The sequence below is a fragment of the Kryptolebias marmoratus genome, linkage group LG17 (genome assembly GCF_001649575.2).
Source record: "Kryptolebias marmoratus isolate JLee-2015 linkage group LG17, ASM164957v2, whole genome shotgun sequence".
Classification (NCBI taxonomy): domain Eukaryota; kingdom Metazoa; phylum Chordata; class Actinopteri; order Cyprinodontiformes; family Rivulidae; genus Kryptolebias; species Kryptolebias marmoratus.
The window spans coordinates 4,471,210-4,493,985 of NC_051446.1; the positions used below are offsets into that span (position 1 = coordinate 4,471,210).

At 39.2% G+C, this 22,776-nt stretch overlaps 1 protein-coding gene across 1 annotated transcript in view; it reads left to right on the plus strand.

Moving 5' to 3' along the window:
- nt5dc1 (5'-nucleotidase domain containing 1) overlaps positions 1-22,776 on the plus strand; it is a 78,958-nt gene that overhangs the window by 33,164 nt on the left and 23,018 nt on the right. The window contains exons 7-8 of the mRNA XM_017432765.3: positions 17,085-17,259; positions 21,019-21,116. Coding sequence (XP_017288254.1) covers positions 17,085-17,259; positions 21,019-21,116 — 273 coding nt within the window. The remainder of the gene's footprint in view (positions 1-17,084; positions 17,260-21,018; positions 21,117-22,776) is intronic.

Genomic DNA, 22,776 nt, shown 5'->3' on the forward strand with positions numbered 1-22,776 from the left:
AAGCTATCAAAGTTCTCAAATAACGCACCTTTTGAGAATGTCAATGTTTGTTGGTAATTATCTTACAAAACTAGTAAGTATTTTTGGTTTATATATTAAAAGTTATGATTTTTTATTGATTTTAGTAAAAAACAAAATTTCTGTGGAGTAAACTGAGCGGAGTGGTGTCTGCAATTCAGTGCAGTGAAGAATGTTCAGACCTCTATATTGGAGAGACCAAACAACTTCTCCACAGACGCATGGCTCAACACAGGAGAGCCACCTCTTCTGGACAAGACTCAGCTGTCCACCTACACCTCAAGGATAAGGGACACTCTTTTGAGATTTCAGCTTTCAAAAACATATAATGGAGCTTTAGGCCTGATTCCCAGTCAGTTTCACACCAATCAGGACCGGCATTCATGTGACCAGAGTGGCCCATCAGTGAGTCAGACAAACAAGGACCCTAATGAGCCTCAATTGTTAGGAGAGTGAGAACAATTTGCAAGCAATCCAGCTTACATCACATCAAGCTCAACTCCACACTCTCTATTTCTGAATTGAGAAAGATCCTCGGATGAGAAGCGAAACGTCTTCAACTACAGAATAGAAGTCCAGTTGTTTTTGTTTTTAACCTTTTTTGGATACCCCACAGAACCTCCCCAGGACCCTGCAAAGACCAACCAGGTTCTGGCTAATTTTTTGCCTTTGCAGTGGGGTCATCATCAGATGTGAAGGGGGCATCATTATGAAGCTGTAGACCCTATCTTACTTAGCTGTGACTGTTGGGAGACCAGTTGGTGAAAACCTATTTCTCAAAATTGTTGGGAAATGGCAAGAAAATATGTGAATTTTCAGCTGTAGACTTACCGAACTCTGAGTGTTTGCAACCAAGTTATTAATGAGCCATGAGCCTGCACTTTGAGCGGCTAATGACTTTGCTTTGTTAACAATTCACTTTTTATTTTATGCTCATTTGAAGGAGTAATAGTAAAGGGGGCTGATTGTTTTTGGTTTTTTTTTTACAAACCACACCATTTCCATGTTGACTTAATGTAAACTCATGATTCAGCTGTTAGTTTAAAAGGTGGAAACACTGGCGTTAGGAGCTACACAGTGAAATATGGGACAGCCTTGGTTAAGGGACATGAGCACTGGTTTTTATGGTAATCCAGCAAATCCAAAATAAGACTGCTGTTAAGGCAGCAGTTACATTTCAAACATGCCATTAAGCTGCAAAAGCACCAAAATACTCCCATCAAATCCACCACGTCTGCGACCACTTGGTCACCTCAGCACCCTTTACTAAACTGACTGCTGAAGTTCTGTAACTCCTCACAGAGTTTGGAGCTGCTCAGGCCTGAAGGCTTCAGGGTGTGCAGACTCTTTCAATCATAAAAGCTGTGGTTTGTCATTTCACTCTCTTCTTTAACAGAGTACCACTGCAGTTTGACAATATATACTCTTTAAATCAGTTTTTTTTGGTTTCAGGTTATCAATTAGTGCTTTTCAGTAGAGCCTTGTTTTGTCATCAGGAACTACATTAGTTTGTGGGATGATCCTGATGCTGTTACAGTAGCTGTATTTCTATACATAAATCACCCACTGTCTATTGAAATGTCCGTGTTAAACAGTGAGTGTGTACATGAGCCACATTTATGTTGACATAGCAACTGTATCCATGTTTTACAGCCTTATAAAGATTAAAATAGACGATGAAGTCATCCATGAGTCTGCAAAGTGGCAAGTCGAGTTAATTTGATGTCTTTGTTTGGAGTTTAAATGTGACCACATCACAGGCTTGACAGATTGTAAACATTGTATGAGGAAGATGGGAATTTGAAATCCCTCATTAAAGCACCGCCTAACCGAACTGCCATGTGCTCTCTTTTACAATCGCTTCTGTTATGAATTAATTTAGTTCCTTATTAATTTATGAAGTAAACTTATCAACTTGTATTTAGCGCTGCAGCTACTGAATATTTTAGTAATTGGGTTCTCTGTCAAATAACCCATTCAAGTAATTGGATATACATGTTATCTACAAGTTATTACTAAACCTTCTACCCTGAAAAATTCTGTCTTGAATGAAAGCTGCTCCTCCTCACTCCATCATCTGATCTGAACACACGTATATTGTTTACTAGACATTCTAAACAGAACATTTATCCATTTACAGTATATGGAAAAGTAACAGTAACTCTGATCTTGCATTCCTCAATCTAGGGATAAAATATCATGATGTTGTCATGTTTGGTACAGGCTTACTTTTTTATCAGCTGCCGCCAAAAGCCACAGGCAACAATAATCTCTTTACTTGTGTGTGTGTCTCTGTTTGTTAGCAAAAAATGATCCATTGCATGGATTTTAATGAAACTTTGAGAATGTAATCAATGGATGTTCATCTGTAAATGATTATATTTAAAGGTAATTAAATTCAAGATGGCCACCACAGCTAGTCAACATTTGCCAACATGTAAATGACTATAACTCAATAATTTTTACAGATATTGAGCTACAATTTGGTGTGTTAGTAGCTGAAAGACATTCTCAACATATACTTTGTCACGGTCTTGTAGTTTCCAAACAAAACCTTCCAAGCAAGGCTGTGGGTGGCAACAGGTGGTTTGATTTTTGCACGGACTTCCGACTTGATTGTTTAAAAAAATGTTTATGTCCAGCAAAAAAAAATATGAATAAAACAATAACTAAAATTCTCTTATAATTTAGATGAAAACAAATGTTAACTTATGTCGATTCTACTAGCTCAAAAAGTGGTCAAAAAATCATTTTACAAAACCTCTCGTCTTCACACCTGACATTTGTCAGACAAAAAGCCCACCAGTGTGTTTTAATCACCAATTAACGGGAGGGTCCAAAATTTATAAAAATAACCTAAACAATTCCAAATATAAAAATTAATTACAGATTGTGATTTCAAAACTAACTACAGTATATTCTAACTGCCCAAATTAAGAAATTAAATTGAATATAGAACTTGTGATTTACAAAAGATTAAACATAAATGGCCACAACATACTTTGTACATCTCACAATATGCATGAGACTGTACATAATTTTTAAAAAGTTTGACCAAAATGGCTACAATGCCATCATTTATCAACATAAGATGACCTTCAGTGTTTCCCCTACGTTTCGGCCTGGGGGCGAAAGGGGGACGACAGAAAGAATTTGAGTTTCTGTTTTGCTTTTAATAACAGTAATTTGCATTTGCAGCTGCTCCCAGTTTTATCCATGTGCAGGTGCACCCTTGACTAACGGCCAGATTCTTTAGACAGACATTTGAGCATTCTATTTATTTTTGATGTAGGAGTTAAAAGCTCAGCTATCAGTTAGGGTTGGGCCATTTGACAAATATATCAGCCATCGGAAATTTAAGTGTATCAGGAAGTGGTTTTTCTATGGATGATTTCTTCTGCTTTATTTTAGCTAGTTTGAGCATTTCCTTTTCAAGAATTTGGACCTTTAAAGGACTGTACAAACATAATTTAATCCACCCTGATTGTGTGCAGTACAGAAGCAATGTCTCTAACCTTTTGTCAGCTGTTGGTTCAGTCCGCTGTCCAACACCTGTCAGCCTCTGTGGGACACCGCTGGTTTTTTTTACTGCTAAGCAAAGACCTTCATTCTAAGATGCACTTTTCAATAATCTGATTGAATATTTGACAGACACCAGCCAAATATAATGAAAACAGCCCACAGTTTTTGTAAGAACCAGATAAATTGAAGCCTCACTGTGACTCAGAGATTGTCCTCACGTATCGATAATATGATGAAGCATCATATCAGCTGTTAAACATAGACAACAAATATACTTTTTAAAATGATATTACCATCATCAGTAAAAGCTGCATGCAGCAGGTAATGTCCTGTGGGGCTCTTTTCCCTGATTTCTGGCTGTGCTTCATGACACATTGTGGATGGACAGGCTTTATGGGTTTAGGCCCCCAGTTTCTCGATCATTGCTTTTTCACTGTTCTTCTTACATTGAGGATTTATCCCAAACAATGAAGCCATGGCTGGTTAAGGTTTCTAACTGAACTAACAATAATTGTGGTAACACTTGTCTTTCTCTCCTCCTCCAGTCACTCTCGCTCCTTGCAGGTTCTAGCTTTCAAAAATACCACTTTCTGGGACAACAAGGACATGTCAAAAGTTAACCATGTCTTCCTTCTCTGCAAGATGAACCTCCTCAATCAATAAATAAATTAAATAATGTTAGTCACATGCAATTATCTCACCAGTTGCCAGTAGTTGAACTGATAATAGCTGATGAAATTTTTTTAGTCTGTCGCCCAACCCTGTTCCAAAAGTCCCACAGAGGTCAGGGACACAGCGCAGTGGGTGGCCTGGGCTTCCCCCAGCTACAGTGAATTGATAATGTGCAAACTCATACAGACATTTATTAACTTATTACACTACCTTCACTAGGGGGTAGGGCTGATCGTAGTCTGAAACTCTGACATGAAAGGCAGTGGGCGATATGCATTCCTTCAAGGACTGCTATGCTTTTAGTGCTTTCCATTTTTTTGTTTTCGAGGTGATAAAGTTTTTTACAGGTACATAAAGCTGAATGAATGAACTACCTGAAACTCTGTGTTTGACCTGAGAATAACTTTGACCATCCAAAACCGTTTACCTGTGTCCTTTTTGAAACATTTCTTTCACAATGAATCAGATGGGAGGTGGGTGAGCTGAGAGCTGCTGAAAATACTTCCAAATGCTTCCTGGAAATGTTTTGTCAGTACAGAAACTTAGGATTCTTTTTATACCAACATTTCAGCATCAGTAAAATAGGACTTTAAGTCTGAAGCACCAGAGCTCCTCCATCTACTGTGTTGTCATCACTCCCATTTGATAGGTTTCTTTCTCTTTAGGTCCAGTTTGTGTAGGAGGATTCAGGAGCCTCATCTGTTGCTGAATTTAGTTTCACCCGCTGCATATCTCTACAAAGATGCTGACATTGGACTGATGTGGTTTTACTGTAGAATATTTTTACTCATCTTCTTGTTGATGAAGTCCCAAACTTTTGACCTTTTTGTTATTTTTCTCTGATTTTCTTGTTATTATTTGCCTTGTTCCTCCATCATACATAATGTAGAGCGTGTTGTGTGACAGTAAAAACTGCCCCTGGGAAACGACATGACCACCAAGCAAGTCACGTGGATTAAACGAATCACAGAATCAAAGCTTTTTGCCTGGAGGATTTTTGTAGTTGATTTGTTTGAGTTACTCAATGAATCATTTCAGCCCCAGTACCAATGCAGAACTGTGAGGATTTATAATACCATTGTTTTTTTTTTTTAAAAATACAGTTTTATTATGATCCAAGTGTGTCAAAGTTTTAGACTCATATAATTTTATATTCAGAAAAAATGGAGTTGTTTTAGTCAAACCTTGAAAATAACATCTAATGCAATACTGTGGTAAAAGTAAAAGTAAACTTAATATGGCCACATATAAGTAATAAATACAATCACGTTTGTAAATGTCCACACAAGTGAGACGTGCACATCGCAGTGAGAGCAGCACTTTGAACTATCTGTTAGCTGACTGAATTGCGAGACACAATATAATTAGATGTATGTTTGTTTGCATATATGTGTTCCGGATAGACAACATTTCCCTTCATTCCTCCTTCCTGTCTGGAAGTACAGAGAGTGATGTAAACACCATAAATCCACAAGTGAAGTATAAGTACCAGTTTCTCTCTGCAGGAGTAACTTCTTATCTATTTTCATATATAAAATGATCCCTTTGCATTTGTGTGTGTTGTTCTCTCCCTCAGCTTTGTGAACATGTATACATTTGTTGCACAGTAAGACATCACTCAACAGGGTGGAGATGTACACAGTTATGTTCTGCTTTGATCTGGCTTGTGATTTCTTTTCCGATAAGCTGAACTTGTTTTGCATGTAACAATAACAGTTAAAGCCCTTTCTGTAGGCTAACAAACAACACATTCCTGATGAAGTAGTCTGTAAACTTTAATCAACTGTCCTGCAGATCATGAATGGATCACAGGAGAATTACCTCCCATTTACACATTATACACTCAGTGACAAAAACACTTAAGCTCTAAGATGGAGGGGTGGCAAGTGACTGAAACAGTCATGTGACTGTATTTTAATGATTCCAGAGTGGATAACAAAGTTGGCGTTGCTGATTCCATGTCAGCAGGGTGTGTGCTGAATCCAAGCAGTGATTCTGTGAGGAACACTCACACAGCTGTTGGATCCTCTCCTGCAGCAAGTCCACCCACATCTATTGGAACTAGACCTCCAGATGGGTCGGAGTAGATCATACTGAGGGTGTGAATCTTTATCTTAAATCCTTATGATTTGATTTGATTTGTTACGATTCATTTTCATTTACGATTTAGTGAAATGCTATTACAATTAAATTTACCATGGACATTTTTACAACTAAATGATTTGAAATCACCTTACAGTGTAATACAAACCACTAAAGTTTCTTAAATATGTTTAAATAAATATTTTTTCTAAGAGCACAATAAATGAAAAATATTCCTTTTGCTTCACAAAGTTTATAACTGCTTTTTTTAGCCGAGCTACCTGTTAGCATATGTTTAGTTTAAATGATTTTTTCTCATCTACATGCCAGAATGCTGGACAATATTCTCATGACAATGACTTGGTATTTTGCTAACAGACACACATACGTACAGATACAGGCAAAACCTTTGCTTTCTGCAGCAGGGTATAAAAACAAAATGATGAACCAATGAGCCAATAAGATGAGACAATATATGTATAGATGCAGTTGATTATGTTTGTGCCCTTTTGTTACAGAAAGACTCCTTGAAAAAACTTGAAACTGGCAAAAATAATACAAATAAGAAAAATGACAAAAAATCAACTAATGAAAATCAGTCATTGCTTCTGAATTTTGTTTAAACCGAATGATTTTCAAAAACAATCTAATGAAACTGGCCTTGATAAATGGATGCTAGCTTAACTGAATATTCTGTGGCTCAACCTTCTGAGACAATCCCTTTAATCAGGTGGATTCTGTAACTCTCTCTGAGACTTCTGCACCTGTCCACAGGTATTCTGTCTCCCTCCTCCTGATCAAACTGCTCCAGCTGTCTCAGGTTTGAAGGTTCCTTCTCCAGACTCCATGTCTGGCAGCACGACAGCTTAGTGTTTAGCACTGTTGCCTCACAGCAAGAAGGTCCTAGGTTCAAGCCCCATGTTTGACCTGGGGTCTTTCTGTGTGTGTCATGGACTTCAGTATTTTTGAGTTTATTTTGCTTTTGGTTCTTTGTTTGGTGTTTCTGTAATTCTGTTATTTCTGGTTCATCTTGTGTTTGAGTTTAGTTCTTGTCTTTTGGCTTCCTGACACCATTCACCAGTCCTCATCTATGCCTGCCACGCCCACCTCACCTGTTTCTTGTCATGTTCCCAGCTGCAACTCATTTTCAAAACGGGACTAATTTATTAAAATAAAAGATAACCAAAAACAAAATGCTGACAAAGCAGCAAGAAGAAAACTAAATCCAAAAACTGAACTGACATGGGCAAGAGACGAGCAGAACCAGACATCAGGGAAAATAGACAAACGAACCAGCAAGTAAGTGGAGGAGATGACGATGACCAGGTTTTAAAAACAGGTGAGGTGGGCGTGGCAGGCATAGATGAGGACAGGTGAATGGTGACACAGGAAAACACAGAAAGCCAAAAGAAAAGAACTAAACTCAAACACAAGATGAACAAGAAATAACAGAATTACAGAAACACCAAACAAAGAACCAAAAGCAAAATAAACTCAAAAATACTGAAGTCCATGACAGTGTGGAGTTTGCATGTTCTCCCCACTCCAGTTTCCTCCCACAGTTAAAAACATGCATTTTAGGCTGCCTTCATGCCCAGACCTCCCTTGAAAAAGAGATCTGTGATCTCAGTGGGACTTGCCTGGATAAATAAAGGTTAATAAATAAGTAATTTAAATTTTTCAGCTACTTCCACAGACGTTCAACAGGATTTAGATCAGGACTCAGAAGGCAACTTCAGAATGGTCCGATGTTTTGTTCTGAGCCATTCCTGGGTGTTTTTAGCTATGTTTTGGGTCATTATCCTGTTGGACGATTCATGGCTTGCGACTGAAACCAAGCTTTTTGACACTGAGCAGCACATTTCACTCCAGAATGCCTTGATAGTCTTGAGATTTCATTGGATCCTGCACAGATTCAAGAGCCCCTGTGTCAGATGCAGCAAAGCAGCCCTAGAACATGGTTCACTGCAGGTACAGGGTTCTTTTCTTTGTTCTGGGGTCTGTGAACATAGAGCTGATGGGATTTGTTGCCAAAAAGCTGCAGGTTTGTCTCATCTGACAGTCTCCCAGAGGTTTTGTGGCTTTAGGGATGTGCCATATTGTCTCATTTACGGCAATACCAGTGGATTTTTTGACATTGGTGAAAAAAATTAATATTGTGATATCATATGATGACATAATTTACCTGAGCCTGACCTGTGGACCGCAAGTCATGTGGTCCACACTTCTTACTAGTTGGTTGTGGTAATGCTTCCTATAATTGTTTGTCAACCGCCATTAAAACAAAGAAGAAGAAGTGCGAGGAGCTGCAAGTGCGGCCTAGCAAACATGGCGGAGCATAACACGAAAATATCGCCCACAAGACCTGACTTTATTCCATAAAAAAGGAGCCACTTCTGTTGTTTGGAATTATTTTGGTTTTAAAATAGAAGATATCAATCGGACCACTATATTTTGCAAGTCGTGCAAGCATGTTGTGTCAGGTAAGGGTGGAAACATGTTAAATCTGTTTATAAAAAGTTTTAAAAAGAACTGTTTTGAAGGGACATATTTATTTGGGCAAATCCAATAAAAAAATGAAAAAGCAGAAAATGTAGAATATCGTCTGTGATATTGTTATCGAGGTATTTAAAAAAAACATTGTGATATCATCTTTTGGCAATATTGCCCACTCCTCCTCCTCAGTCACCTTCCTTCAAGTCCACTTTGTCTCAGACAGTGACTGATGGTGAGACCTGACCCTGATGTACCTTGCCCTTTGAGTTTGCCTCCAATCTCTTTGGAAGTTGGAAGACTCCCAGAGGTTTTGTGGTTTGTCAGTATGCATTTTGGTAAAATCCAGTTTTGCGTGTCCTTCAGTGACCTTCTTTGGCTCCACTTTGTCTCAAACAGTGACTGATGGTGAGATCTTTGGTTCCCATTCATATTATCATCTCTTCAGTTTGTCATCAGTGTTCCTTCTGCCACCACCTCCAGGGAGGTTGTCTCCAGTCCTGTGGACCTTAAACATCTGATTAATCTGAGCAGCTGTAGCCACAGGAACATCCAGCTGCTTAAAGATGGTCCTACAGCCTTTACCTTTAACATGATGTCAATCATTTTCTTTCTCAGCTCAGAGACAACTCTGTCCTTAACTTTCTGTGCTCCATGGTCAGTGTGGTACACACCGTGATACCAAACAACCCTGTGACTACTGCAGTCTGAACAAATCCTCGATGTAGGGTCTCCTACTGAACTCAGGTGACCCCACAAAGACAGCACATCGGACATCTGAAAAGGTAAAAAAAAGACTGCTCAGCTGCAGAAGGATTAAAGATATTAAACAGCAATCCTTGGGAATAATCTGAAGATACTGCTTTTTTTTTCTAACATTTGGAATGAACTGTTTATTAGAATTCCTTCTTTGGGATACACATTTTACCACCAAAAGTGAACGGAGATGTCAAAGTTGACCACATGCTATCAAGTGAAGTGAAGTGAAGTGAGATTTATTTATATAGCACTTTTCAGCAACAAGGCGATGCAAAGCGCTTTACAACAGAAACAAAAACAGAATCCAATACAGCAGGTACATAATGAAACACAAAAAAAGAAGAACAATCATGTATAAGTGAGTCTAAATAGATTCAAATCTGATTTGTAAAGCCAAATGTGAAGAGACTGTAAGAGACCTGTATGGAGCTGATTCCCTGCCTGGCCCTATATGGTGTTGTGTGTGATATGTGATCTTTTATCACGTCATTTGTCATAAATCCTCCCTGTGATTAAAACAAACCTGACAGGGCTTGTTTGGGGTTTTGCACATTTTGCTTTCTTTGCTTTTTCCCATTTATTTTCAATGAGTAAGCAAAACCCAGCCAATATGATTATGGTTGATACATTTAAGTTGAAGGTAATTTAACTGGTGTATTTAACTTTTGTTTGAAACCTTCAGGGACTTTTGTGCATCAGCATTTTCTTTGGTTTGTTTGTTTATAGTGTGATTGCCGAGTCAGCATTTCTTCTGTACATTTTTGAACTTTAACAACTTCAGCTTCCTTTCAGCAATTTCTCTCATTCATTCTGTACATCAAAATGTGCACTTTGCAGATTTGACTTGGTTGTACTCTTTGAATTATTTAACTGGACATATTTTTCTCCTTGAAATGTATTTCTCACCTTATGAATCTGTTTTGTCTTTTTTGTCTCCTTCAGCTTTTTTTTTCTTTAAGTCACCTTATGTGCAATTTTCTGTCTTTCCATTTCTCTACATGCTACCTTTTTGTTTCTCTTTTTCATTAAATACTTCAACTAACATTGAACGTTCAGCGATTACTCAACTCTCTTTCATCTTACTGGTGAATTTTAGTAAAGTCATTTTCAGAGAAAATACAAGTTTTTATACTTTCTGATGCTTCAGTACCATTAAAGTATTTTAACAAGACCAGACCTTAAAGTATAAATCCTGACAGTTGTTTTAAGATAGCTCTGACTAAACATAGCTCTGGTTTAGTATAATGACAGATTGCACTGTCCCTCACGTTTGCTCTGAGGGGAGCATGACTGTACATTTGGCGTCACCGTCCCCCACAAGGATCTGCACAGGGTTGTCCAAAAGCCACTGTTTTTTTTTCTTTTCAGCTGCCATTGTTTTACTGATGCATTTGATCGCCTCTTCAGCAGATCCTCTTTACAACATAGGAGGACATTAGGATTAATCATAATGTTTCATGTTGAGAAACATCCTGAGCAGTGAGATAGACCACATGTTTATCTCACATGCTTTAATAAATATTACAGGGAGTTGCAAAACTATTGCCATTCTCTCTGTTGCTTTGCCCTACAACCTGGGATTTAAAATAAATTATGGTGTTCGTAAATTTAAATTTACATTTTGAAGGCAATTTTGAGGCAAGATACTTTTTTTGTGAAACATGAAATAACACAACCTGAGTGTACATAACAGTACCCCCAATGACACGCTGTTGACCTTTATGGCCTAACTGTTAGCAGTTATTTAATTTATCATCAGTCTCGAAAAAGAAACAAAGATCTTTTGAGGTTTTGAACAGTCCAATCTTTAATCCAATTACTATGAGTCACACCATCCTGATCTTACCCAAACTGCTAACAGTGACCAAGAGGTTCTCTGACAATGGAAATGGACCGCAAAGGCTGACAAACTATTAACAAACTACAAATGCTTTGAGACCTTGTGTAAATTATGTCATAGACTCTCTTTTTGACTGATTGGCTATTGAAATATGTTACCTTCATCTTGTTATGAGTATAATTTTAGGTCTTACTTCAGGTTTATTTCTACCATAAGATATAAAAAACCTACACAATGAGGGACATGATGCAGCAATTTGTGGTGTGTTTGCTAAAAATGGAAAGTCCACAGACAAAATGTCCACGTGGTTTCAGACAGGTGCTGGAAACTGCCATACAAAACAAAACACTGGAGATTATAGCTTCTCTCTCTGCCTCTGAGCCTCATACACTTCAAGAGATTTATGTTCATTATGTATAATGAAGAAAAGTTTGTATTTGGTTTTTCCCTGTTTGCTTTCATACCTTTTATCGGCTGAGGAAAATGAATCTACTCTCATCCCCCTCATCACTTTTGGTGTGGCTGTTTGTGAAATGCTCTCGTGCCCAGCCCTAATTTGTGCTGCAACTGTTGATTTGTGTATCCTGTCGGTCTGCTTTGATGTGTGAAGAAAGATTGAGCTGCTGCCAGCCGTGGTTCTCTCTCTGAAACAGGGCAGCTCTCCAGCTGAACCACACTGTGCCCGGCCGCAGGCCTGCAGGCCCTCGGGCGCGTCAGGCCTACATTCACAGCCAGGCACATTGTACTACAACACACATACTTAAACAAACGCACACACACACAAGTTTGTATTTCTATCCTTAAAAGGACCATGTATAAACCTCTATTCATTTCTGTAGCCTAACCTTAACCCTTATACTAAACCTAACACTACACCATGCCGAACCCTAACCTAAAGTCAACTCTCACCTTAGCCCTAAACCTAACCCCAAACCCAAAAATGATGTTCCACTGTATCAGGACCGGGCTTTGATCCCCAAATGGACTACTGCAACTGATAAGGTAGGTATGTCTACCAGAAAAGGTGCTTAAAATGTAACAAAAACCAGGTATACATACACACAGAGCATTCCTCTGGTGCAGGTTCAGCATTTTAAATAGGTTTGGTCACATGCTTCAGTGCAGTTTAGTATTAGCATTATTAGCCTGACCTTTGACCTCTAAGTTTTGATATTGATGCTGTACTGAGCCAGAGAGATAACTAACAGGGAACATGCCAAAATGCATTTGTGAATCTGTATTTTAGGGACCCTATTTTAGTGATATATTCTGTATTTTAGTGACCTTTGTATTCTTTGTATTTTCACACTGGACGATGATTAGGTGTTGGTTACTTTAAGGCACCTCAGTACAATTCAGCGGGCTGTAAAGCAATTATAAAACAATTATGAATGTGTTACGATTTTGAGCATGGACTATTTTGCAATAAAATACAATATAAAACAGTTTTTATTCAAACAAGCTTTTGGGAACTAAAAGAACAAAATGAGTCAGTGGACTGAGTACAGAGACATAAGATTCTGTGACAATGGATGTTCTTTCATCACATGTTAGAACTATCTCTTCAGTGTTTCCACCACTTTGTGTTTGGTCTCAAAAAGTTTGGGAATGGCTGTTATGATCATGTTCTATTGTGGCTTCAAAGTGTGAAACAAAGTGCACAAGGCCTGATTTTTAAACCCTTATTGCAGATATAAATCCTTCCCAATAAAATTTGGAGTGAACTTTGTTCATCCAAACTCTGGCTTTTGACTGCAGAAGGTTGGATTTCATATCTTATGTTCATGTTAGCCATCAATAAACATGTCTCTGCAAATACACGCACACACACACACGCACGCACTCATACAACATGCACCACATCGTCTTCCACCGCCTCTACACACACACACACACACACACACACACACACTCACGCACACTTTTCGCTGTTTCTGTCATCTCTGTTATCCCGCTCCTTTCTTCACTATCTTAGTATCTTAGTAATTATTATGATGGCTGTTTAGTGGGCCTCTGATACTTTAGTCATGTTGTACCCTTAGCTTAGCATTGTCATGTTTCAGTTTATGTTAGCTTATTTAGCCTTCCTGTACATTTAGTTTAGTTTATCTTAACTCATATTTTGACTGTCTTAGCCTAATTGTTGCTAAGTTCAGCTTTGACTTCATCATGATTTTATTTAGTTTATTTTAGCTACTATTTTTACTGTTTTAGCTCATGTTTAGATATGTTTAGTTTCATGATTTCATTTAGATTATCCTATATTTCATTTAGATTATACATGATTGATCTATATTTGATTATGATTTTTCTATGATGTTTGATTGTACTTGCTGCATTTGATTCTGTTGTTGTTTCTGTCTTGTAAAGCACTTTAAATCCCCTTGTTGTGGAAACATGCTATGTAAATAAATTTCACTTCACTTCAGTTCTGTTGTGTGCACACTGTAAACAGCTCCAAGTATGCACTTCCACGCTTAAGAAATAAACCTTTTGCTTTCTTCAACATGATGTTAATAATATTAAAGAATAATCATTTTTTGACATTTTAAAATCAGTTCAAAAGCATTCATGGTGGCATCATGGGTTGTCATGTAGTGTGAGGAGAGTCTTTAGGAACTTGTTCATATGGTTCTGTCAGTTATAAATTAAAGTCCTTGCATTCCTTGAAGTATTTCATGTCGCCCGCCACCTTTAATGCCAGTGTTTTAGACTGAGATTTTTTTATCATAAGAAATGAAAGAACATAGCCATTTTGGTCAAACCTTGAAAATAACATTATGCATAATCTCAAGTGATATTGTAATATGCTGCGTGTTTGCTCGGAGTATTTGTAGTGAATGACTGTCAGTTACTACCCCACCAAACTTTAGCTCAAGATTTGTAAAATTAAAAAGTAAAACAAAAGTACAGCCATTTTTCTGTAGACAAAGGTTGATTAGCTGCAGTGGCCATCTTGAATGAGGTTGATTCCAGAAGTTAATCAGTTTTAGATTGGTTGGTTGTTACAGCTACAATAGTATGAATGCTGACTGAGCATGTGCCTCACACTGAGGCTTCTTAAAACCATTTTAAAACAGTCAAACAGGTCAAATTTTTCTTAGAATTACTTTTTTGTTCTTCAGAGATATTGAACTATAATGCAGTACAAGAAGTAGAAAGATGATGGTCTGAAGTCCTGATTTAAAGCAGTTCAGGACCTGATCCCTTAAAACTTAGTGGGTGGTAATTTCTCACAGAGGAACTGCTGATTTGGGTCTCTGCAGACAAATGTAATGGGAAGGATGGGGGCGAGGTCCGGTTTTGTTTATCCTCACATTTGCTGCGATATGGGATTTGGGTGGCATAGACTTTTTTTCTCGGCTCACCCACCACCACTCTGGCTGAGCAGGACCCCACCCTCCTCCCCTCTCTGTGGGTAATGAGGCATGACTGGCTCTCAGAGAGGTCGCTGCACTCAGACAGAGGTCACTCATTCAGTAGGAATGTGCCTTCTACTGAAGTTCTAACAGTGTGAGAAGAAAAAATGTGTTTATTGTCAGATGTTTACATCTGGAACTTTTTAAATCTTGGATTGTTTGAGCTGCTGATGGGAGTGTGTGATTTTGCCTGTTTGTGTTTGTCGTCACCTGCTGGTTAGAGCCATCTCCTGCAGTTTTGTGGTGTTTTCTTTCTGTGAACTACTCCTGTTTCACCTCTGGAGGGTACTGTAAGCAAACGTTTCACTCTCAGTACACAACTCTGTAAATCCACCGTCCATCAGTCACATTTCAGGCTCACTTACAAAACCTTTTGTCATTTCTTGACAAAGAAAAAGGTTAAGGCTCATCATTCCAGATATTACAGAATTCAAGCAAATATTTTCTAGGCATTTTGCACTGAAAATGTGAATTAACATTACACTGCAGTGTCATCCATGTCTTTGCATGTAGTTGGTGGAGTCAGGTGTCTATCAAAACATTGTTCTCATCTGTGTACAGTGAGTTACTAAGGGCATACCCATTTCTTTAAGAATGTCTACAGATAGTTTTACTTGGGTAAAACCCTGAGCAGTTGTGGAAAAGTACCAAAGAGCAAGCTGCTGTTTTACAGAGTGGCATGGCAGCCGAGCCATGAGAAGTGTAATTGATATGTAAATTAATCGTGTATCATATGTATATAGTTCTATGGTTTTTTTTTTAATTTCTAGAAAATGTTTGGTTTGTAAAAAAATATGTAGTCACATTCATTCCTCTTTATCTAAAATTTGGTGAAAGCAGACTGAGAGTAAACACTTCTGGCACAAAGACAAAGCTTTGTGCAAATCTTGCATCAAAGTTCTGATAACTGGACTTTTACACACATGTTTAAAATGAGAAAGCCAGCAAGTTTGTTCTTTCTGGTCAATCATTATCACCACATCTAATCCATGCATCAGTGCCCCAGGTATCAATTCTTGGTCCGTTATCTTTCATCGTTATAGATCACGTTGTAGAATATTGTGAGAACAACATGTAATGGTATGCTAAAGATTTCACCATCTGGGCACCCAGAATCTCATCAAACAAGTCTGAGGTGACAGCAAGCTTAACCAAAGACCTGAAAAACATCAGGAGGTTGGCTGATGCATGGAAGATAACCTTCAAACCCAGTAAGTGCAAAGTGATTCTATCCAGACAGAGGATTCCATCTCATTGTGATCTCTTATTAGGGAGCACAAAGATCAGTCTCAGTGAGACTGTTTTGATAGTAAACTTACATTGACTAGCCATCTGTCTAGCATTGGCAACTGTGCAGGACAGTGCCTTGGAGCATTATGCAAATAAGCTAGCAAACTTGACCCTGGGGCAGAGCCAACGCCTAAAGAGCCCAGATCAGGAGTATTATGGAATACTCCTGTCTTACCTGGATGAATGATTCATTAGCCACTCTTAGGCTCTTAGGCAGTTGGCTATCATCCAAAAGGCCTTAAAGATCATCAGTGTGGATAACGACTCTGCCTAGAGTCACCAAACGGAGTCGCTGCAGAGCGGTTGCTGCAACATCTGTTCTCTACAAGACCCACACTCCCAACTGCCCGGCAAATCTGATGGGACTTCTCTCTACAGCTCATGTTTCAGGTCATGTCACCAAGCAATGCTTTGGCATTCCCCAACTCCTTCACCAAGTGCTTGGACAAGTTTCTCCGCTCTGCACTGGCAATATAGATTACCCTACTTCTTGTGGTTGTTGGAGACATCACATCAAGAGGTGTTCAAGCCTTTAAACAGACTAAAGTAGTAAATTCCCAACAAGGGACTGTAATTCCAGAACTCAAGGACACCACCATTCAAATCATGAATCATATTTTCTCTGAGCAGCTACAGATTTTGTTAGGCTTTCTTTGAATGTAAGTACATAGCTTATTTCTCCTATGGCCTGGTATTCAAATTTAGGATAAAACATATCAGTTTTTCAGCCTATGGTCCAAATTATATTTGATATCTTTGTGTCAACCCAAAAAACACCCTGTGTCTACACAAAGCTAAGGGTGTGCTGAACATTTTTGTGTATCGTGCTAAATACAAGTACTTCAAAAAGGTAGATAAATGGAGTTAAAAAAAAGAACAATACCCTTAGTCCCCAGGGGGATAATTAGTGCCAACGTGTAAAATATTGATTATTAACACATTCTATACCAATGGAAAATTTAGCTTAGTCATTTTGTGTTTTTCTACAGATGATTCAGGGACATACTTCCCCAGTATGAAGAGGGATCCAGGCCGCTATCTGCAGCCCTGTTCTGACTCGGTGAAGAGTTGGCTGCGCAGTATGAAGAATGCTGGGAAGGTTCTGCTGCTTATTACCAGCTCCCACAGTGACTACTGCAGGCTGATCTGTGAATACATTCTGGGGTAAGGCTACAGACTACATTACACCTTAACAAGACCACAATGGATCAGCAATGATTATCATAATGGCCCTCAAAGAATTCAGAACCTGAACGTCTTTACTTTGATTACATTGTACGGACTTGCACTTGTAGCATTGTACATAAATATAACCGGTTTTCCTCCAAACACAATAATAAACCTTATTTAAATTTGGGCATTTTGCACCAGTGCAGAGATGTGGTTTTGTTGGCAGCACAGTTTGAGATGCAAATATCCGTTTGAGGGATTAGACAATACAGATGCAATTACATATTTAATTTGCTCCTGCAAAAGATGTGCAATTTATTGATGAATCTAGGCTTTGTTTTGTAGCCTGAGCCTTGTTTTACACAAAGGCAAACTGCAAAAATACCTTAACAAAGAAAAGAAAAAAACATGACATGTTCACACAAGTGTTGAATTAACAGGCTCACCCTGTTTTTATTTCATTAGATGTCATTTTGAACTTTCCCTGCTTGGTTAGGTAATCTGCAGTGAGATGAGCATTAGTAGTCACAGTAGTCAATTGAAACTTTCAGAAAATAAACATTAGATTGCTTGCTGGTGGTTCCAATTTTTACAGAGGGTGACCAGAGAGTGTGCTCCAACTATGGAGGGATCACACTTCTCAGCCTCCCTGGGAAAGTTTATTCCCGGCTGTTGGAATCCTGACCGATTGTCAGACCTCAGATCCAGGAGGAGCAGTGTGGCTTTCACCCTGGTCGTGGAACAGTGGACCAGATCTTTAGTCTTGTGGAGTTGTTATGGGGGTTATGGGAGTTTAATTCTCCAGTTTGCATGTTTTTAGGATCTGGAGGTGGCTTATGTCTCTGTTCCTGAGGCATTCTGTGGGTGCTGCTGTGAGAGTATGAGCTGTGGGGACATTTTAAGAGCTCTCTGGTCCCTGTATAACAAAAGCAAGAGTTGTGTCTGCATCCATGGCACAAAGTCAAGCTCATTCTCAGTGGAGGTTGGACTCTCCCAGGTTAATGACCCTTACCTCTGATCTTGTTTGTGGTGTTCATGGACAGGATCTCAAGGTGCAGTCATGGAGAGGAGGGTGTCTGGTTTGGGAACCTCAGGGTCTCAGGGTGTCTTCTGGCCATGACGTTCAGCATGCACTGGGGAGGTTTGCTGACAAGTGTGAAGAAGCTGGGATGAAAGTCAGCTCTTCTAAGTTTGAGGCCATGGTTTTCACTTGGAAAAAGGTGGAATTCTTCCTCTGAGTCAGGGATGAGTCTGCCTCCATCAAGAGTTCAGGTATCTGGAAGTCTTGTTCACAAGTGATAGTAGGATAGAGCCAGAGATGGATGGATAGATTGACGGATCAAGGCATAGTCTTCAATAATGAGGTATTTTCTTTGATCTGTTGTGATGAAGAAAGATTTGATTTGTTCGTATGGATCATGTTCGAAAGAATCCCAGATACAAGAGGCTGAAATGACTTTCCTTCATAAGGTGGCCTAGCTTAGCCTGAAAGATGAGGTGAAGAGCTTCATCATCTTATATACCTTCTCTAACCTTGGAATGCCTTGGGATTCTCCAGGAGGAGCTGGAGACTGTCGTCGGGGATGGGGAAGTCTGGGTTTCTCTCCTAGACCTGTTGCCCCTGTGACCTGATAACAGTAAAGCGGTAGAACATGGTTGGATGAATAGCTGTATCAGTAAAGCTGGAGAATTGAAACAGATCATCTTGGCATTCTTCAGCTGATGAACTTTCACCAGAGCTAATCATATTTAGAACACACAAAAATGGCTATAACTCAGCAAGTATTACATAGGTAGAATTAAAAAATTGTGTAGCTATCTAAAATTTGGTGTGGTAGTAACTGAGTAATGTCCTCAACACATACTTCATACACAACACATGCAACCTTGGCAAGAACTGTTGGAGTCAAGCCTGTTTGTCTACCAACATTTTGTAAACAATACATTTTATACAATATCTCACTTTTACTAGTTTTGATTTTAGGGACTTTTTAACAGCAGAACTCTAACAAAGCATTGTTTTATTTATCTTTACTGCTTGTAGCTGGTCCGTTGCTTAAATGTTGCTTTCTGCATATCTCACGCTGTGTCCCTGAAAGACAGAATGAGATATGTTTTTTCTCCTCATCCACCATTATGATTGAAATGTTGCTTTCAGGTAGCCTTTTTGGCAGTTTTAGTTAGCCTTTTGGTACTCTTAGTTAGTATTTTGGTACTTTTAGCTGGCAGTTCTCTCTTTTTTTTGTATGTTATTGTTATGAGTTTTTAACTTTGTGTTCTTATGATGTTATTTTTATGACTTTTTATTTTTGTGTGTGAGGGCTCAGCAGAGGGCACAGGAAGCACTGAGGACTCTGCAGGCGGCGCAGAGAATGGCAACGGGTGCGGAGAGCGGATTGGGTGACTGGGCAGTTTTTGTAGACTTAGGAGACTGGGTGGAACGTGGCTGTTGGTCTGTATGTGTGTTGGTATATTGTCCTTTAAAGTAAGTGACCTCAGAGAAAACCTGGGAGAATTCTGGCAGAGTAAGAAGAGTAGGACGAGAAAAGAAAATTATACGGAAGGTGGCGAGATGGTGCTTGGTGTCTGTGTTGGTCTTTGTAAAGGTGAGAAGTCTATTGATCTGAGCAGAAATGTCCATGAGTTCGGTGATTGAAATCCCTGAGGTCCTAACGCAGGCGTCGAAAAGGTCCTGAACGGTGCATGACTCTGAGGAAAACTGCAGAGCGGAAGCTGAAGGATTTTGAGGCATGGAGACTGACGTGGGTGAAGGGGGCGTGGTGGCGTCCGGCCGATCCACCGGAGAGGCTGTGGTGGCAGCGGTCCGACCCACCGGAGAAACTGTTGGAGTGGGCGAGGATGTGGGAGCTGCCGCAGCCGGTGCCCTTCCTCAGCAACGATGCCCACGGGATCGGGGGGAAACCATCGCAAGAGACCTGGGCCCATGGCAGGAGACCGAGTGAGTGACAACTGGGGAGGAGCGGATGATAACAAAAATGAAAGACAAAGACGCAGAAACAGAAGACTAAGAGATGAAACAAAACCCCCAAAAAACATGAAAATAAACTGAACAAAACCCAAATCCTAACATACAGTCAGTGATGACTATTTATTGTTTCCCTTTCCAAACCCCCAGAGTGCAGAGGAGGCGTGCTTTAATACCGCTCACAACCATGCGCGCTCCCTCGCGGTTGTGCGCCCGATCAGTTTTCAGCATGGCACCCAGTTTTCATTAGAGCAGGCCCTCAGCACAAGAGCAAAAGAGGCCAGGGTCTATCATACCAGACAGTACCTAAGAAATATATATATATAGAAGGGATTGTTTCCTTTATACATTTTTTGCAACCAAAATTCTTTCCTATACTTGATTTTAGCTTTTAGCCACTGCTGTGAGGATCTTAGATTTTGGTGACAACTTTAAATATTCAATTTTTGCTTGTTTTGCAAGTTTCAGCAAAGTCATTCAGCACTCAGCATTGACTGCATTTTTACAGAAAATGTTGTTTCTCTAGTTCCCAGTAAGAAGTCTGGTTTGTTTGCTTCCCACCTTATAAGGAAGATTCTCCTTGCACTCAGAGGTTTCACAAGGTTCCCCTGAAGCTCACTACATGCACACCATACTTGTCCTCATGACTGCAGGCCAGTGAAGAAGTTTAACTTTGCTTATTGCTGCTGTTTCCCATCATCCCTCCCAGACTGCAGGGCTTCCCTGGAGTTTTCTGCGTCTGACACCTGTCACTCATATTGTTACAGGAAGGACTTTGAGGAGCTGTTTGATGTCATCATCACAAACGCGCTGAAGCCAGGGTTCTTCTCCTTGGTGCCCCAGCAAAGACCCTTTAGGACCCTTGGTGAGTCTCTCATGTTCACCTGCACTTTCTTAACAGTAGTCTCCCTCAGTATCTCACTTTATTAAGACCTGGCTCAACATATCACACCAATTTTAGCTGAGTATCTGTAAAACTGATTGATTGTGGCAGTTGTAGATACACATCCAATGATTACTTTGGAAATTTAATTAAAATTTGTTCAGTACTGAGGTAGTAAGGACAGATTTGTTTCAGACAAAAAACATGCTTCAAAATTTGACTCTGCTGTAAGCATTAATTCCACAGTATGTAATTAATAATATGTAATATTTAAGATTATTATTTTTTCCTTGAACGCTGACTCTCGCTTAGAAAACATGACATTTGTGTCAGCAGGTAAAATGATCTGATCAGTTTAATTTTTTAGTTTTACATGCTTTTTACATGAGCCCACATCATTCCATTCAAATCGTTGTGATTTTGCCAAATGAATGTGAGGTTAAGTTAGAGGAACACTGAAAAACTTTCTCTGCTCCTCTCTGTGGGGCACACACGCAGCTGCTGTGTGTGTGTGTGTGCCAAAACAAAGCAGATACTGACAGGTTTTCAGACAAGGTACAGAACCATTTTTCTCATAACCAGAATCAGGTGCTAATGAAACATTTCACACGCAGCCCAAGTCATCAGGATGTTTCACATCTGAGTAAAAAGCTTAAGTTTCTTATTTTTTTCCTTTTTTTTCAGTTTATCTTTGCAAGAACTTTTTTTCCCCAGATACATCTTTTAGCATGTTCTTTTTTGCGCCCTCTGTTCACTACCCTTCATGCAGCATCTGACATTCTCTCTGTTTTTCAAGCTGCACTAAACTCTTTGTTTCTATGTTTTTCCTTCTCTCAGTTTATCTTCTCAGTGTTGTAATTCTTTCTCTATCTCTTCCAAAACATTTAGTTTTCATGAACTGGCCACAAGAAAAATGCTATTTTGTATCCATTGATTTACAATATAAACACTTCTTAACCATATTTTGTTATTGTACAATCAAACATTCACCCTGTGGGGGAGATCCGACCTGGGAACCACTGACCCATTTCTTCTGAAACTTGGGGGATATCCTCTTTAGACTGCGAACTTCTTCACAGAATTCTCAAATCAGCTTTGTGACCGCTCTGCCTCTTACCATTTAAGAGGGGCCGTCATTTCCCATAAAAGTCTTTAGGTTTTCCTCACAGGTTTGGTTTCCCCCCCTTTTTTTTTTTTAGAAAAACCAAAACTGTAAGAAACCTACCTGCCTTATGCGCCGATAAGGTCTTCTCTAGGACTTCTTCGTAGAACCTGTGGTTCCCTAAAACCTCTATAAAGGTCTCTTCATCAGCTTTTCCATGCCGAACAACAAACCTCTATAATTACACAATTTCTTTGACAGATACGCTTATAGGTATGTACAAAAAAACCTGTAGTTTTACAAAGATTTTACAAAAAGGGGAAGAAAGATTTTTCCTCTTTTTCCTTTTTTTGTTTTTCTCTTTGTAATATTATAAACCTGGCCAATCTCTATTCCTCAGGGTGAAAAGCTTATCGGATCCTTTATGACTTAAAATTTAAACAATTTAAAATTTAGAAGTTAATTTTGTTAGCCTGAGTGAGTGTCTCACCAATACCAGTGGTTAGAGTTTGTTGATCCCAGCGCTGGAGAAAGCCAAGG